Source organism: Sebastes umbrosus, chromosome 15 (genome assembly GCF_015220745.1).
Source record: "Sebastes umbrosus isolate fSebUmb1 chromosome 15, fSebUmb1.pri, whole genome shotgun sequence".
Taxonomy (NCBI): domain Eukaryota; kingdom Metazoa; phylum Chordata; class Actinopteri; order Perciformes; family Sebastidae; genus Sebastes; species Sebastes umbrosus.
The window spans coordinates 16263234-16281138 of record NC_051283.1 but is presented as its reverse complement, the minus strand read 5'-3'; the positions used below and the strand labels follow the sequence as shown (position 1 = coordinate 16281138).

At 40.0% G+C, this 17905-nt stretch overlaps 1 protein-coding gene across 3 annotated transcripts; it reads right to left on the bottom strand.

Moving 5' to 3' along the window:
- Nucleotides 1-1073: 1073 nt before the first annotated feature.
- LOC119503269 (catenin beta-1-like) lies at nucleotides 1074-14119 on the bottom strand. 3 transcript variants are annotated; one of them, XM_037794957.1, is made up of 17 exons: nucleotides 13947-14119; nucleotides 10765-10814; nucleotides 9229-9438; nucleotides 8845-9095; nucleotides 8471-8709; nucleotides 6540-6741; nucleotides 6255-6399; nucleotides 5992-6095; nucleotides 5539-5673; nucleotides 5192-5395; nucleotides 4897-5055; nucleotides 4615-4734; nucleotides 4226-4376; nucleotides 4013-4134; nucleotides 3714-3774; nucleotides 2126-2321; nucleotides 1074-2020 (listed from the first exon to the last, which is right to left on the bottom strand). In XM_037794957.1, exons 2-16 carry the CDS (start codon nucleotides 10775-10777, stop codon nucleotides 2131-2133), a joined length of 2307 nt encoding a protein of 768 aa, XP_037650885.1. In that variant the 5' UTR covers nucleotides 10778-10814; nucleotides 13947-14119; the 3' UTR covers nucleotides 1074-2020; nucleotides 2126-2130. The 3 variants fall into 3 exon arrangements, with proteins under 3 accessions (XP_037650885.1, XP_037650887.1, XP_037650886.1); XM_037794959.1 differs by lacking the exon at nucleotides 13947-14119 and adding an exon at nucleotides 10985-11176; XM_037794958.1 differs by lacking the exon at nucleotides 13947-14119 and adding an exon at nucleotides 10916-11165.
- Between the last annotated feature and the right edge of the window lie 3786 nt (nucleotides 14120-17905).

Sequence of the window (17905 nt, the reverse complement as noted above, 5' to 3'; positions counted from 1 at the left end):
GACTTGCAACAAAGCTCGCAACCACAACAGTCTATACAATGACTGGAGGTGCAATAATGGATAAAGAAATATGTCTTTAGTTGAGTTTTAGTTGAGATACTGACAGGAATGAGTTTGCCTTTAGGGTCCAGGTTTTCCTTTTAAACTTGGAACTCTAAATATTCTGCCTCTACTTTGATTTACTTTTAAACTCTGGTCTTGAAATATTTAGTCTATAATTTTATTTATCCTATTTTGTCTTAATCGCATGGTTCTTTTGTGTAAATTGTTTTAACATATGATTGTTTTTATCCTTTATGTGAAGCACCTTGTGATTTTGCTGTACTTATAAATGTGCTATATAAATTAAATCGTTTTACAGCTAAACAGTACACTACAAGATGTTTCTGAAAACAATTTCTGTGAGAACTAGGCATTACAGTAACAGAATACTGATTCATATTTGATCAGCGCTGCCTAGTTTGACAGTTTGATCAGAGTTCATGAGTGATTGACAGCTGCTCAGAGACGGCAAACTCCAGCTCGGCTCTGATTGGCTGTTTTTTTCCAGTCTGTAAAATCCTGCAGATGACATTAGGAGCACCGGAGGACACCGGAGGACACCGGAGGACACCGGAGGACACCGGAGGACACTGGAGGACACCGAGGCGCATGATTTCCTGCCTCATTCACTACTGTCAGGATATAGCAACCATTTTATAAAAATAACTTATTTTTAAATCATATTTGCTGCATTTCTTCCCTCTGCTGCTTTAATGTCAAGATAGTGTGACATAAATTTAAGGTTAATTTCACATGCCATAATTTCATTAATTTCCCCTTCATACTGTAAACGCTTAAAAACACAGGTCGTGTCTAGAAGGTAGCCCGCAAATCGCGAAACCTGCCCGACAACCTATCCTAACCTTAACTATTCAACGTCAAAGTCTAACCTTAATCATTCGAGGTCAATGTCTAACCGTAACCATCTCACAGGTTACCTTCTAGACACGCCGTAAACACAGACCCGTCTATCAAAGAAGAAACAAACAATCATACGTCACAGAGAAGGACAGAAGACACAGGACAGAGACTAAATGAAATAAAATGCCATTTTATTGTTCAGCCGTGTCATAACCTCGTCTCCAAAATAAGCACAGCAGGACTACAACTGGTTCATCAACCTAGCTACCCTTGATAGCACATAAAACTGGGTTTTATTAGACCACCAACGATAGCGTTAAAGACTTTTCTATCAGACATCCAATGATAGCATACAAAATAGTTGTTAACCTACCAGCGATACTGGATATAAAACACTTGTCTCTAGATTTATCCCCGACCCTCCCTCAATTTCACCCATCTCCCTCTTTAGAACATTTGTGACACTGACATATTTTATGCTTAAACAAGCACATATTAAGAATGCATAATTCTCCATTTTTGAGATTATAAAAAAAAACTACACAATGTTACACTTTAAGTCAGAGTACAATTCAACTGATTATTAGTGTTCTACACATTCGGCCATAAACCAAAGGAACATTGTATAATATCACTATAACTTAACACTACATGTAATATACGTTTTAAAAAAAAAAAAGAAAATTACAAATGATTAGCATTGAAGAGAAAATGAAGATGGCTAGTGCGAAGGCAAGCTGGGTCAGTACCATAACAGAGAATGAGTAATACAAAAAGAAATAAAAAAATAGAATAAGAAAAATAGAAACAAAAAAACTGATAAGAATACAGGCAAGGCTAAAACATATGTGTTTCAAACTTTTAAGATCCACCTCATGTGCACTCATCCATACAGGTAACCTGCTCCCACATCTCTTTGATACTTTAACCCCTTCTTTATCCCCCCGCTTCAACTTGCTTAAACGTTCCCATGGCAACCATCTTCTTTGTTTTCTTGTGTCAGGCACTTTCCAAGACTTCTTATTCCTCTCTTTACCCTCAACCACTCTACAGGCCAATCATAATGCTGCTTCAGACAATACAGGCCAATCACAATGCAGGTTCTAGCAGAATACAACTGCAAAAGAGCACAGGACACAGTTTTCAAATCAGTGTGTTGCTATTTATACCAAATATTGCTTTGAATGTGAAAGTTAGGTTTTCTGTGGAAGTCTTGTCTTACCAATCCTACAGGTCCGTGTCGAACCAGGCCAGCTGGTTGCTGTCCATCAGGTCTTGGGAGTGGCCAAGGTCTGGCAACGGATCAGTGTGGTGGCCCAGGTCGGGCAGAGTGTCAGCATGATAGTCAGCACCTTCCATCATGGGGTCCAACAGAGAGTCCTGGCCGTAGGCTGCTGGGTAGGCCCGGTAGGCTCCATCTAGAGAGGCAAAAAAAACAACAACATTAAATTGGTGCAAAAGATTCCAATCGCACAGACACTATGATATATTTTGTTTTATTGTAAACAAATGCATGCGATCAGCTGTTTGCTTGGTGATAACAAATGATATACGAAACAAATCCGGTGAAGTAAACAAGCCACCATTACTGTGGTGGCATATCCCTTCAATATGTGTGAATTTGAATGCCAGCTGTCCTAAGAAGTGTACGATTTTCAAATTTTATTTTACTTTCTTTGTAACGTTACTTTTGACAACAATGTCTGGGAGATTGGGTGAGAAGCTGAGCAGTTCTCAGCTGCCTGACGTTAGCCTAACATGGTGAAACAAGTAACGTCAGCCAAGTTAACACTGCTTAGTAGGGATGCTAGTTTGGAAAAATGTTCTTAACCGATAACCAACCCTCGTTAACCGATCACTAACTGTTAAACGACAACATTTATGCCTCGCATGGAGCGGTGCACCAGCTACAGTGTATGAGCACAACAGACAACTGAGTCCCCAGTTTACCTGTCCGGGAGCGTTAACTTAGCAACCACGGTTTTGCTTGTAGTGTCGCGGACATGCAACCATTTTCCCAGTAAAAGTCTCCACCGCACATTTAGTTTAGTTTAGTTTAGCAGGTTGTCAGCTGTGTGTCTGCCCGGCGTAATGATACTTTGTCTGCTTGCATTTAACTTTAGCGAGTGGCCGACAAACAGTGTGTGTATTTGTGCTAAGTTAGCAGCTCTAGCATTGCCGGAGGCTTCGTGCTCGCCAACGCCGCCACACACGTACAGTCTGCGAAACTTTAGCGAGTGTTCGACAGGCCGTGTGTGTGTGTGTGTTGGCGGTGCGTGTGAGGTTGTTGGTGGCGTTATAGCTGTGAAGGTAGGTGTAGCAGTGTGTGTACAGTTTATTTGTCGGTGAATAAATGCTAAGAAACTACAACTAAGTTACTACGAGCAACCACGGACGCATTCGGCTGAAAGTCACCAGTTAATACTGTTGTGACTGACAGTACAGTCACTATGACTTGCCACAGCAGTAATGGCGGCACCATTAGATGGCAGAACAAACAAAGCGGTCGCCGGAGTCGTCTATATCGGACTGAAGACGAAGGGTGACATATAATTAAGTTTCCGTGCAATATTTGTTTTTTTTATGAACTCGTAATAATTCTCAACTGAAAGGAGACAAAGGCCGCTCTGCAGAAATACAATATTGTGTCTTCAACTTGCATAACATTCAATACGGTTACACTCAATTTTTCTATCAATAGAAACCACAAAATAAATCTTTTAAAGATCAAATTACATAAACCAAAGGATGATGAAATATGAGTCGAGAAACAGAGTGGGGATTTCATCAGAGGTTACACAGGCACTCACCATCCTGCCTGTAGGCCAGAGGGTCTCCCTGAGCTCCCATATCCAGTCCCAGGTCTCCAGTCTATAAAAGGCAAAAGAGTGATGAGTAAAGCCTGATGTGAGTCAGCCTACGTAGAGCAGTGGACGTCTTTGTCCCAATTCTGTAGTACATTACTAATTGTTAACAGTATGTATTTTAAAATACTGACATTGTTAAGTATATGTTTTATATTTGGTCACCTTTTCAGTGTGAAGGCACTACATACTCCTGCTAAGAAATCTATGTTGTACCTGACCATAGCTTATATGTTTGTGCGTACCTCGTTCCAGGCCATAGGCTCAGTTCTGAACAAAGAGCTGGTCAGCTCCACTGACAGACGTTTCTTGTAGTCCTGGGGCTTGTCCTCAGACATGCGGAACAGGACAGCTGCAGCATAGGTTGCTACAGGACACAATGCATAGAAACAAGTCACATAGTGTACACCGATAATCAGAAATGTGTGCATAGCCTGTGTTTGTGCACGTATACTCACCAACGCCCTCATTACGGGAGTGCAGCAGCTCAGTGAGGGGTGCAGTGGCTCCTTCAGCTTCGATTGCCTCGGCAGCTTCCTTGTCCTGAGCCAGTTCACACAGCACACCGGCTGCAACGCGCTGGATATTCTCCACTGGAGAATACAGCAACTGGAGACAGTGGATAGCAGAGAGACAGAGAAGATGTTTGATAAAGACAAAAGAGAGTTGGTAACATGCAGGTAGTAGAAAATGAATAAGAGCGATGGGGAGAGAGAGTCAAAGTTGCTGATTAACAGATTTGGAATTCAACACTAAACCAATTAACTAATGGTTTTAAACAAAGAGATGTACATGGCTGTGGGACAGTCACTGTTTGTCTGTAGTAAGATAGAGGTTAAAGTTTTACCTGGACAAAGAGTGGAATGGTGTTGAGCCCTCTGATGACAATTCTGTTGTGGACATCCCGGGCCAGGATGTGCAGAGCTCCTGTGCAGCCTTCCACTATTTCCTCCATACGCACACCCTCCTGTGTGTTTGAGTTGGGAAAAAGGGAAATTCAAATACATAAAAACTTCTAAATGTTCTAATAAAGAAAGCTTGAAGGATTATTAGCATCTGAGCTGCAACGATTTATCGATTAGTTGTCAAATAATAGTTATTTGCAGCCCTAGTTGGCTTGGTTACACACCACAAACTGCTGCTGGTTGCCTCCCATGCTGGTGCGCCTCTGGGTGTCCTGGTGAGCCCTGACGAGCAGTTGGACCAGTCGGGGGATGGCCCCCTGCTCCCGCAGAGCACTGTGGTTGGCTGGGCAAAGAGCCAGGTTGCGGATCAGACCAACTGTGGCCTAGATAGGGGGATATTAAAGATATTTTAGTTAGCTGGAATTAAATCCTGTTGATCAATGATGTCACAATATGCAAGGTTGATCCAACAGTATGGGAGAAAAGTGTGGGTGCGGAGAAACAGAGATGGCTAATGACCTTGATTAGTGGCCAGTGGGACGGAGGGTGCAGTAGTTTGACCACCACAGGCAGGCCGTAATGAAGGCGCACAGCATTCTGGGCCATCTCAGCATCCTGGTGGCGGGAGGTCAGGTGACGCAGGGCGCAGACGGCCGGCTCTGTGATATCCTCTCTGTCGCCAGCCCTGAGCACCGTTCGCACCAGAGCTTCAATGCCTCCAACCTAACATGTGACAGGATCAATCAGTGGAATACATGTTAATACAAACATAAGACCATAGAAAGAGAATTCAAAGCAGAATAAACAATCTACACTCCGCAGAGATGCAAAGTTATGTTCAAAGGTTGTGTGTGTATAATACATACCTGGCAGACCATGAGTTTGTTACTATAGTTGTTGCAGGTCAGGTTGGAGAGGATGCCAGCAGCACATGTCACTACATTGATGTCATCACTGCCCAGCAGCTGGACCAGGGTCCCCAGGAGACCCTCCATTCCCTCCTGGAGAGAGCAGAGGACGAACAGGTTGGAAGAGATAAAAGAAAACACATGAGGGGAGAGGAATGATACATCTTAAATAATTTAGCCTTTTGTTTAATCTAATACTTTATATTAAATGGAATTCTATGAGTGTATAAGGAGTTAAACTGTCCAAACACAAGTGGAGGCTCCTGTACGTATGTAGCCGTCATTATCGAGACATCAGTATCCGATGTATTGGTATTTTTTGGTAACATGCTATGGATATTTAACACTGTTTACTAAGCAACCTGGAGGCTCATAAGAAACTAGCATTTGTGACCACTGAGTGTGTTTTACCTGTTTGGTCGCAGCATCTGAAAGATTCCTCAGAGTCCAGAGGCAGTTCTGGACCAGACGCTGGCTGGGGTCGGTCAGGTGAAGCCCCAAGGCCTGCATGCCTCCTACACACACACACACACACACACAAGCCAAAGTACAACAAATAAATTCATTACATCAGAGGATTTTCCCCGGAGTATCAAACCAATACAAGAAAATGTAGACCAGAACATTTCTGTATTTTTCATTGTATTGTGTTTCTATTCCATTTCTGTACGTACCGGCCTCTACGATGGCAGGCTTGTTGCTTGAGCAAACAGAGAGCACCTTGAGCACTCTGCTTGTGGTCCACAGCAGTTTCTCATATGTGAAGGTCCTCATGATGTTGACCAGGGCCTGGGGACCACCGCTGGCCAGAATGATCAGCTAAAAATAAAAGGTTTATGTTTATACATACTGCAAACTGCTGCCAGTCAATTGGCATCGGCAGACATGCCAGTGGCTTTTAAACCAGGATAGAATGAATGAATAAATGCATGCATGCATAAATGTTCATCTTCCAATACCTTGCTTTCCTGGTTGCCATATGCAAGGATCTGCAGGCAGTCAGTAGTGATTGCCAGGAATTTGACATTGGTGTTAGACAACAGGGCCACCATCTTCTGCAGTCCTCCAGCCAGGCGCACCGCCATCTTCGCCCCTTCCTGATGCAACAACAGGTTGTGGAGCGTGGTGATGGCGTAGAATAACACACTGTCCACTGGAGAGCTGGAAAAATATCCAAACAAAAAATAAAATCAGACAACAGTCCAAAAGATCTTTTAAAACTAGCGTTTCGGCTACAAATACACACAATTGTCACTTTTATATATCATATTTTTGGGAATTGCAAGTGTTGGAAACAACTGGTTCAATTGATCACAGTCATCTGTGGATGTGGGAGCAGCAGTGTTGTCAGGATAAACTCATATTTTACATAAAGTATTGCAAGAAAATTAGCTTGAAATTACATCTTTAGTCCCCCTGCTGCGGCTAGTGGCAAAACCACATTTTTGTTACTTTGGAGCACTTCAAACGGTACAACACAGTTTGCAGTACATCTGCGCAAAGAATACAACATTCAAGGAACAAAGAGTATTCAAAGCACAAAGAAACTCAAATCACCGCACACTTGATGGAAACTATAAAGTGACTTTATAATGTAAACCATCAGTATAATTAAACAGATTACCATGTTTCACTCACGGCATGTCGATAATCCAAATTGCTACCAGCATTCAAATCTCTTTGGTGATCACCTTTAATTCATCAATCACTCTCATGCAACTTTTTCATCCTGAGCTTGAAGTGTGGTAATATGATTCCAGGTGCAAATTCAAACGCACACATGTGACATCCAACAGGTCGCAACTTGTCAGCAAGCTAACTGTTGTGGCTGTGTGTTTTGGCTTTTCATGGAGATTACAAAGAGTAAAGGAAGGAAGGAAGGAAGGAAGACATTTTAACAGTTTCAAATGCGTCGCACTGTGTAGTATTCTGTTCTTTAGGGAATATAGCTGGTTGGTGATGATTGTTGGAGTTGGTTATTTAAGAAGGACTCTATGTAAGAATCAGAACATGCTTGTTAACAGCGACACCTGTGGCTGTTAAGTTAACAAAAGTCAGCGTCCTGTTGCTCGCGCTTGTGCTTGCTCTAGATAGACATGATAGAGCATCGCTCAAAACAGTGAGGCTACACACGTCCGCTAAAACCACAATATCACTCTATATTTCATCTGCTTGGCAGTAATGTTAGCTGACCAGACGAAGGGCTCTCCATGAATCGATGCTGACACTGTGTTTTCCTGCTTCAGCCTGTCGACCGCGGTCAGAAAGAACAGGGGAGACACCGCAGCCCCGGTCGGAGACGATAACGCTACTCGCTCCGGAGGACAGTCTATTCAGTATGTTTGTATTTTTCATGTGTTTTTTTAAATCCATCAAAAAACATTCCGAACAGAAAGCTCGTACTGGCTGTCCGATGCGTTTTATTATTCTACTTGTTGCAAAATTTTGCAATACAAGACAAAATGAATGAATTACATGGGTGCAATGGATAGCGCTAGTCCAAAACGGGGCTAATGAATGAATGACATTTGCAAGAAGCAATCGTTAAGCTGCCTAGATCACTAATGTCTGATCTTTCGAACATCCTTTGTTTTGCAATCATCCCAGATTCCAAGCTGTTTTGCAATCACCTGCCACACCTTTAACTGGCAGGTGAATCAGAACAGCTTGGTATTCCTTTATTTCTTTATCGTAAAGTGCTTTGTGCTGGGAGGAGCACCAGCAGTGGCTCTGAGTCGTCAAACTACCCTCTTTTGCCTTTTGACGGATGCGAAAAAAAAAAAACAGAAAATCAAACCTGTTCCGAAAACTTTAACGCCGGACATGGATATGAGGACACTGATTCTGCACATATGCAGTGAAGAGCGCCACAATTCCTCCAGTTTCTTACCCCAGCATTTTGACCAGGGCAGGAATGCCTCCAGACTTGAAGATTGCAAGGAGCCCCTCACGATGGTGGGAAAGGTTGTGCAAGGTGCCAGCAGAGCAGCGAGCTGTCTCCACATCACCAGTGTTCTGCATGGCACGAACGACGGCTGAAACCATTTGTGGAGAGCGCATCAGAGCGTGGCGCGATGCCTCCTTCTTTGACAACTGATGCACCATTACAGCTGCTTTATTCACGACAACCTAGGACAGAGACAAGGTTTGTTAGGGATGTAAACTGCGTTACTAATAACTTACATGATACCATAGGTTACTCAGCAGGCACCATTTCGCCGTTTGAGTGTGCTCATGTGATAGTTCACTCATAAGTACACGTACCTGGTCCTCATCATTGAGCAGTTTGGTAAGCTCGGGGATGGCGCGAGTGGCCAGCTCAGCATCATCTTGATAGTTAATGAGGTTGACCACAGCGTGCTTCAGCATCTGAGAGGGCTCTGCCAGGCGCTGCACTGCTGTGGGGTGGGCAGCATCCAGCTGGGTAGGGGGGATCTGGATGCCCTCCTCCAAGGTCTCGGGAAACATGGCGGCACGCACACGCTGGGCCCGGGTCATGGCATACCCCTCAATGTCTGAAAGTATTGCGATATGAAGATTAATATCATGAGATTATAGAAATTTTCATCCGATATTTATACAATTTATGCCATAGTAACTATCCCGATGTTGTAAATATAGTGATATATATGTCAGTATCTCGTATACCTGTAGGCTCAGGAGTGAAGGGCGGGTTGAACTCCCAGTCATAGAGAGTTGGATCATCCTCCTCAGCATCAGGGTTTCCCTTGCCGCTCAGAGATGGTGCTGAGGTGGTGACTCCAGACTGAATGCCTGAATCCAGGTAGGACTGCTGCTGCCACTGGCTCACTGCAGCTTTGCTGTCCCCCATTGCCATGTCCAACTCCATCAGATCAGCTACATAAAAGGGGGAAAAAGGGGAAACAAGGGGAAACATGAGCAATGACAGATCAGGAGAAGAGTAATCTTTACTTCACCCACTTCCCTTCGATTTAAGGAACGGTATGTATGATCTGGCGATATCTAGCAGTGAGGTGAGGAGATTACAACCACTGAAGCTTCTCTCGTGTGCCAAGCGTGTTGGAGAGCTACGGTGGCCGACGCAAAAACTTATTTTCAGGTGATTATACACTAAAGAAAACATACTTATCAATATTATATTCCATTTCTGCCAATAGATCCCCCTAATTGTTACACACTGGTCCCTTTAACTTAGTTTCTTGCTTTAAGCCAAGAATACTTTTTAAGAGTGATCTTAAAGTTTTCAGTTATCTTATAAGTGATATCATAACATCCTAGGGCCGTCCAAAAAAACATTTTTTGTGCTTCGATGAGAAATATTTGAAGATATTCAAAGCTTTGCGGAGCAGCGTTTCAGTGCCTGTAGATACACGCACCTCTACATACAACAAACAGTGATATCCGTCTGAGAATAACTATTAATAATTAATGTTAAATATGAATAATGTTGTGGGATTATTCCTTATTTCATGGGCTATTTAGGGATTTACACATTATTACATACATAAAAACATTTTTATTTAAAACTTAAAAATGAAGCATACACATTTGGAGGTCGAAGCATTTGGGTCAACATTCGTTATCTTGAGTCAATCACCAAAAAAAATTAAAAAGAAATTTAAATTTAAAAGAATAACTAATAATAATGAATGTTAAATATGAATAATGTTGTGGGATTATTCCTTAATTCATGGGCTATTTGGGGATTTATTATTACATATTTACATTTATTAAAAACAAATACAAAAAAATTAAATTAAGCATAAAAATTTGTTTTTTAATTAATTATCTTGAGTCACTCACCCTCAAAAAATCTACTGTTTAAGCAAACAGAAATAAGCAAAGAAAAAGATTGTGCACCTATGCCTGATGCCCCCAGGTACTGATCATAAATTGAAGTAGGGCCTATGTAAACATCAAATTCCTCTTTCAATCCTCAAACACGTTTTTTTTTCCTGGATAAAAAAACTCAGATGCAACAAAAGACGAATTATAATAACTTGGGATACTGTGACAACATGTGCTCACCTAGCTCCCATTTTCTTCTATTTCCACACTGCCTCAAGGCATATATAGTATCTAACATAGACATATATGTACAGAGAAACTCTTATGTAAACTATTACGTACAGAAAAGATCAAACATGAAAAGGCAGTGTAAATAAACAAACATACTTTTAATAAAAAGTTTCTCATACTTACACTGGGTAGCCATTGTTCTTGCCTGCCCTCAGCCCGCACAGCAGATATGTCTGCGTTAAAGAAAGAAAAGGAAACCAAGTAACGTTACACAAGGAGGAAAGAAAATAAGCACAACTTGCACTACAACCTTGAGTTCTTGTGTTTGCCAAACCTAATCGTTATGCAGTTTCTCCTACGTGGTCTCAATAATAAAAAGCTTCTGCTGCGCTAACGTTACTACCTGTGCAGCAAAAGATCCCTGTGTGTGATTCAGACGCTTGTTTGGCTTGCTTAGGAGGGGAAATGCCGAGCCTCCACCTCCAGCCGAGAGAGAAGCAAAGCGGTGGGTATTTCCAGGGCCAGCACGAACACAATTCACCATTCAGCGGCAAGGAAACATCAAAGGCATATTTCTCTCCCCCTCCCCCTACTACCACGGCCAAGTTCCGACCTCGCAGCTTGGGTTTCCAATGAGAGAAGACTACCCCCTCCAACCAGCACAATCACTTCCATGACTCCTCCTCTCCTGGTGGCTCTAAACCAGGAGCTACTAAACTAAAAAACACCATTTAACTGTACAGGTTGTACCAAACAGCAGGCTAGCATGTAACTATATATATATATATATAAAGATTTTAAAAATTAAAAATTAAGCATACAAATTTGGAGGTTGAATACCATGCATTTCAAAGCATTTGGGTCAGCCCTATATAACATTCATTATCTTGTAACTTCTGTAGACACACACACACACCTCTACATACAACAAACAAACAGTGATATCCCTCTGAGAATAACTAATAATAATTAATGTTAAATATGAATAATGTTGTGGGATTATTCCTTATTTCATGACTTTTTTCATAAAATTCTTCGACATACTATTTTATGACTTTTTTTCTCTAAATATTTCGACATACTATTTTATGACTTTTTTTCATGAAATTTTTCGACATACAACAAACAGTGATATCCGTCTGAGAATAACTAATAATAATTAATGTTAAATATGAATAATGTTGTGGGATTATTCCTTATTTCATGGGCTAGTTGGGGATTTTTTATTACATATTTTAAAAATTAAATTTAAAAGAATAACTAATAATAATGAATGTAATTATGAATAATGTTGTGGGATTATTCCTTATTTCATGGGCTATTTGGGGATTTATTACTACATATTTTTTTTATTTTTTTTTAAAGAATAACTAATAATAATGAATGTTAAATACGAATAATGTTGTGTGATTATTCCTTATTTCATGGGCTATTTGGGGATTTATTATTACATATTTATATATATATAAAAAATTAAAAAATTAAAAATTAAGCATACACATTTGGAGGTTGAATACCATGGCCACAGTGGAAGCATTTGGGTCAGCCCTATATAACATTCATTATCTTATATCTACTGTAGACACACACCTCTACATACAACAAACAGTGATATCCGTCTGAGAATAACTAATAATAATGAATGTTAAATATATATAAATAATGTTGTGGGATTATTCCTTATTTCATGGGCTATTTTGGGATTTATTATTACATAATTATACATAAAACTTTATTTTTAATTTATAACTAATAATTAATAACTGATAATAATGTATGTTAAATATGAATAATGTTGTGGGATTATTCCTTATTTCATTGGCTATTTTTTATATATTTAGTGTGTTGTTGTTATTATATATATATATTGTCTTAATTGTTTGTTATCACTATTATGTAATTTATTATTTCTTTATATTAATCTTGTCTCTAGGTGGAGGCTTCAGATAAACCCAGTGGGTTTTTTGCCTCTTCCTGCACTGTATATTATTCATCTATTTTTTGTTATGTTGTATAGTCTTAAATTGTGCAAAACAAATAAACAATATTTGGGGATTTATTATTACATATTTATATATATTAAAACAAATACAATTTAAAAGAATAACTAATAATAATGAATATTAAATATGAATAATGTTGTGGGATTATACCTTATTTTATGGGCTATTTGGGGATTTATTATTACATATATATATATATATATATATATATATATATTAAAAAAGAAATTTAAATTTAAAAGAATAACTAATAATAATGAATGTTAAATATGAATAATGTTGTGGGATTATTCCTTAATTCATGGGCTATTTGGGGATTTATTATTACATATTTACATATATTAAAAAAAGAAATTAAAATTTAAAAGAATAACTACTAATGAATGTTATATATGAAAAACATTAAAATTTTAAAAAAATAACTAATAATAATGAATGTTAAATATGATTAATGTTGTGGGATTATTCCTTATTTCATGGGCTATTTGGGGATTTATTATTACATATATTAAAAAAGAAATTAAAATTTAAAAGAATAACTACTAATGAATGTTATATATGAAAAACATTAAAATTTTAAAAAAAAAACTAATAATAATGAATGTTAAATATGATTAATGTTGTGGGATTATTCCTTAATTCATGGGCTATTTGGGGATTTATTATTACATATTTACATTTATTAAAAACAAATAAAATAAATTTAAATTAAGCATAAAAATGTGTTTTTTAATTAATTATCTTGAGTCAATTACCCCCAAAAAATCTACTGTTTAAGCAAACAGAAATAAGCAAAGATCAAAGATGTGCACCTATGCCTGATGCTCCCAGGTACTGATCATAAATTAAAGTAGGCCTGTATGTAAACATCAAATTCCTCCTTCCTTTCAATCCCCCAAGCACGTTTTTGTTTTATTCCTGGAGAAGAAACTCAGATGCAACAAACTGTGCAGGTTGCACCAAAACAGCAAGGTAGCATGTAGCCACCAGGTTGGCTAAGCTATACCTTGAAGCTAAGCTAACTAGCTAACATAAACAAACACAGTTTTAAGGGCTTCACTCACAATGCTTTCATTGTTAAGACTTATTCTAAGATGGAGCCAGTATATGAAGTAATTATAGTTATAAATCAGCTCGTTGTTTGAGTCGTGACTTTCAAACGAACCCTCTAAACATGTTTAATTCAAGGTTAGCTTAGCTTTAGCTAACCAGGACGTATGAAAAGTAGATCCAACCAGCCGAATCACACAAAACCCCACCGGAGCCCTCCTCCCTCTCTAAGCCAAAAAGATGATTTTCTTTTGGTGAAGCAGACATTAAATCCGTCGTATAATAGCCGTAGTAAACTATACTATCTTTTACCAGAGTCGAGCAGGCTCCTCCGTGGTTCTTGTCAGGGTAAATGTTGTCCTTTCTCTTGGCTGGAAATAGGAAGAAAAAGAGGCTGCTAGGTGAACCACCCGTAGAAGTCCGAACCACACCCGCTGCTGCCTCCGCTGAAGATGTTGCTTCCGCCCTGGTGCGAGATCGAACATCAAGATGGCGAGGAGGGAAAAACAGTATTCTGCCGCACTAGGAAAAATAGGTCGCCATTTTAACATAAAGTTTTTTAGCATAGAAACTGTTATTTTACAGCTGTTTGTGCAGATGTTGACATCAATTTCAGTTTTGACATTTTTTCCAGCCACGTAAATGACAGATGTGAGGAGCATTCATTTAGACTGGAATGTGATTCATGAGCTGCTGTGAGTTAATTAACATGCAGTTAAACTGGGACTTATTATTCTGTAAATTTTAAACTGCAGTGTTTAAAGGAAGAAGATAAAAAAATCATATATAAACCACAAAATTAAACCATGTAATGATTGAATTTCCTTTTCTATAGAAAGCCATAATCTAATCCCATGACACATAAAGTGCCCAAGAAAAAAACATGCAATGGCCACAATAACATAACACTGTGCTGTGGGTTAAAGGGACTGTTTGTAACTTCTTACACGTATAAATCACCCGGGTCGGTGTCCCATGCGCGCGCTCGCGTATGGCTACACTGTTCAGACAAGACTCCAACACAAACTACACGGAAGCACAAAAAACCGCAAAGCCCGTCTTGCAAAACAGTGTTGGCCGCGGTCGGAGTACGCGGAGGAGACCGTAGCTTTGGTCTCCAGGGCCGGAGTCTCTGCTGTACTCTGCTCCTCTGCTCCTCTGCCTTCTTGCCTTCACTCAGCTCGCTCCACCTCACGTGCATGTGCGCACACTACACACTGCAGGAGACTTCGTAGCGAATGTACAGTGGACGTTTGTGCAGAAATAACTGCTGCAGCTCTTCCAGACCAACAGAGGTTTCCCGTGTCTTGTGAAGTGACGGGGCTCCGCAGCGAGAAACGTTATCGTCTCAGACCGGGTGCCGGTGTCTCCCTCCGACCGCGGTCAGGAGGCTGAAGCAGGAAAAGCCAACACTAGGATCAGCATTGATTCATGGAGAGACCTTCGTCTGGTCAGCTAACATTACTGCCAAGCAGCTGAAATATAGAGTGATATTGTGGTTTTAGCTGACGTGTGTTGCCTCACTGTTTTGAGCGATGCTCGTTCATGTCTATTTAGAGCGAGCACAAGCGCGAGCCCGACGCTGACTTTCGTTGACTTAACAGCCTCAGGTGTCGCTGTTAACAAGCATTTCTGATTCTTACAGACAATCCCTTTAAATGGCATTTGATCATTTGTCTCCAAAGTTGTTTTTGTGGTGAAATGTACTGCACAACTTGTGACAACTGATGAGTTCAATCCATCACTAACTGATTGAAGGCAGACAGTAAAACTCAGACATACTCGGCTATATATAGGCTTGTATTTTTCTGCAATTAGATGGCGAACACTTCTGTTCTGGAAACTTGTCAGAAAGCCTTATTGTCAATCGACCTAGGAAACCTCCTCTTAATGCTCTATGTCTCTAGTTTGTGGCTGTAACGTTTCATGAGGCTGTGATTGTCCTAGAGGTCACAACAGGTCATTTAATACAGTGATCTAAAGTTTCAAAAAATGGTCTCATTACAATGAAATGGCTACTATGGGGACTAACATCATCACACATGAATACAATTGGGCTCATTGCATCCACAGGAGTCTCAGCTTTACAGTGATACCCAATTTATGCAATTCCAAGACTGTTTAGGGACCCCAGTATGCAAAAATATTGAAACACAATTTTTAGAATAGGCGAAAATAACACATTTATACTGTATGAAAGAAAAACTGCATGGTTTCTGCCCAAAACTGCATGTGATTATCATAAAGTGGGCATGTCTGTAAAGGGGAGACTCGTGGGTACCAACAGAACCCATTTTCATTCATAAATGTTGAGGTCAGAGGTCAAGGGACCCCTTTGCAAATGCCCATGCCAGTTTTTCCTCGCCAAAATTTAGCCCAAATTTGAAGCGTTATTTAGCCTCCTTCCTGACAAAGCATGAAATGGTTGGTACCAATGGATTCTTTAGGTTTTCTAGTTTCATATGATATCAGTACCTTCACTCTAACTCTAAAACTGAACCTGCTACAGCCAATGTTAATCTTCTTTGTATTAAATAAACACAAGCATCGCAACAATTCCAGTTAACCGATAGGAAAGCTTGATTTGACCTATTATTATAGCTATATGAAAAGAAAATGTATTGATATTGAATGGAAACAATCAAAAGGGAAAGTGTCACACACAGTGCATGTTCACGTGTCTGATACGTGCCATAGAGTGGAAAAGGTCAAAGTCCAAAGTGTCATAGGGAAGCATATTGGCCTCACTGCAGGAAATAGAAAAGAAAACGATCAGTTGTTTTACTACAGTAATCATGTGGAACATTTTCTATTCATATCATCTCTCAAACTGTGACAGAAATGTGTAGCAGGCTAATAAAAACATCCAGTCACATGCCTGCAAGGGGTATGAATAATATCAGAGTGAGGAAGAGTAATAACAGACCACATGCTACCAGAGCAAATGGAAGTGTGACAATATATTTTGTTCATTCACTGCTTGAACTGAATCTATCATAAGGTGATGACATTTATTTCCGCGACTGCTTATGGATTTTCATTATTTTCTGCTTCTTTTGTCAGCATATAGGACTAACATCAAACCCTCGGAATAAAACTATATGGAGCTCATCCACCGTCTCCAACTGTGGCGGACAGAGGAGCTATTTAATTTACCCTAGTAATGACACATACAGCCTGGTAAATACAAGAGACAATATAAAGCACAGCTATGTCTGCAGCAAAGTACCATCAGAAAATTAGACTGGCCATCAGGAACGTCATACAAATCATATACCCAGATTTATTTATAAAACAATGATGCGAACCTTTTCTTACACATCATTTTATTTATCTTTAGTTGCACTTATTCCTTGCAATCGGTCATGCAAGTGCACATTAGATTTGAGCTTATGGCATTCCAGTATTCTAATGATAATGATCTGAAATATGTATCTGCTTAGAGCTCATGAAAATACACTGCTTTAAAAAATTAGTAGCCTGCTGGAGGTCATTTTGTAAGGCTCTGGCACTGCTCCTCCTGTTCCTCCTCACACAAAGGAGCAGATACCGGTCCTGCTGCTGGGTTGATGCCCATCTACAGCCCTGTCCAGCCCTCCTCGTGTAACGGCCGGTGTCTTGGTATCTCCTCCATGCTCTTGAGACACAGCAAACCTTCTTGCGACCGCCCGTATGGATGTGCCATCCTGGAGGAGCTGGACTACCTGTGCAACCTGATTGGGCTGCAGGTACCACCTCATGCTCCAAGTAATGACAAGACAAGGACACTATAGCAGAACACAAAACTAGAGAAGAATCAGTCAGGAAGGATGAGGAGAGAGCAATTGTCTGTGGTCACCACATGCAAAACCATTCCCTTTTTCGGGGGTTGTCCTGCCGTTGCCTCTCCATTGCACCTGTTGTCACTTTCATTTGCACCAAAGCAGGTGAAAGTGATTCACAATCACTTGTGCTTCCTAAATGGACAGATTGATATCACTGAAGTTTAACTGACTTGGAGTTATACTGTGAGGATTAAGTGTTCCCTTCATTTTTTTGAGCAGTGTACATGCAGAATGATGCCCATAAACAATATTATTATGAAGATATCATGAGAAATCATTCAGATACGAGGCACTGGTGTCACAGACTGGCTCAAAGTCTGCAACAAAGAGGGAGACAGACACAAAGCGGCGGCAAAAGAACACTTGATTTATTTTACAAAACACAAAAGTAAGTCAAAATAACGTGTGGAAATCAGTAAAGCAGTGGTGCGGAGCATGTATAGCTGT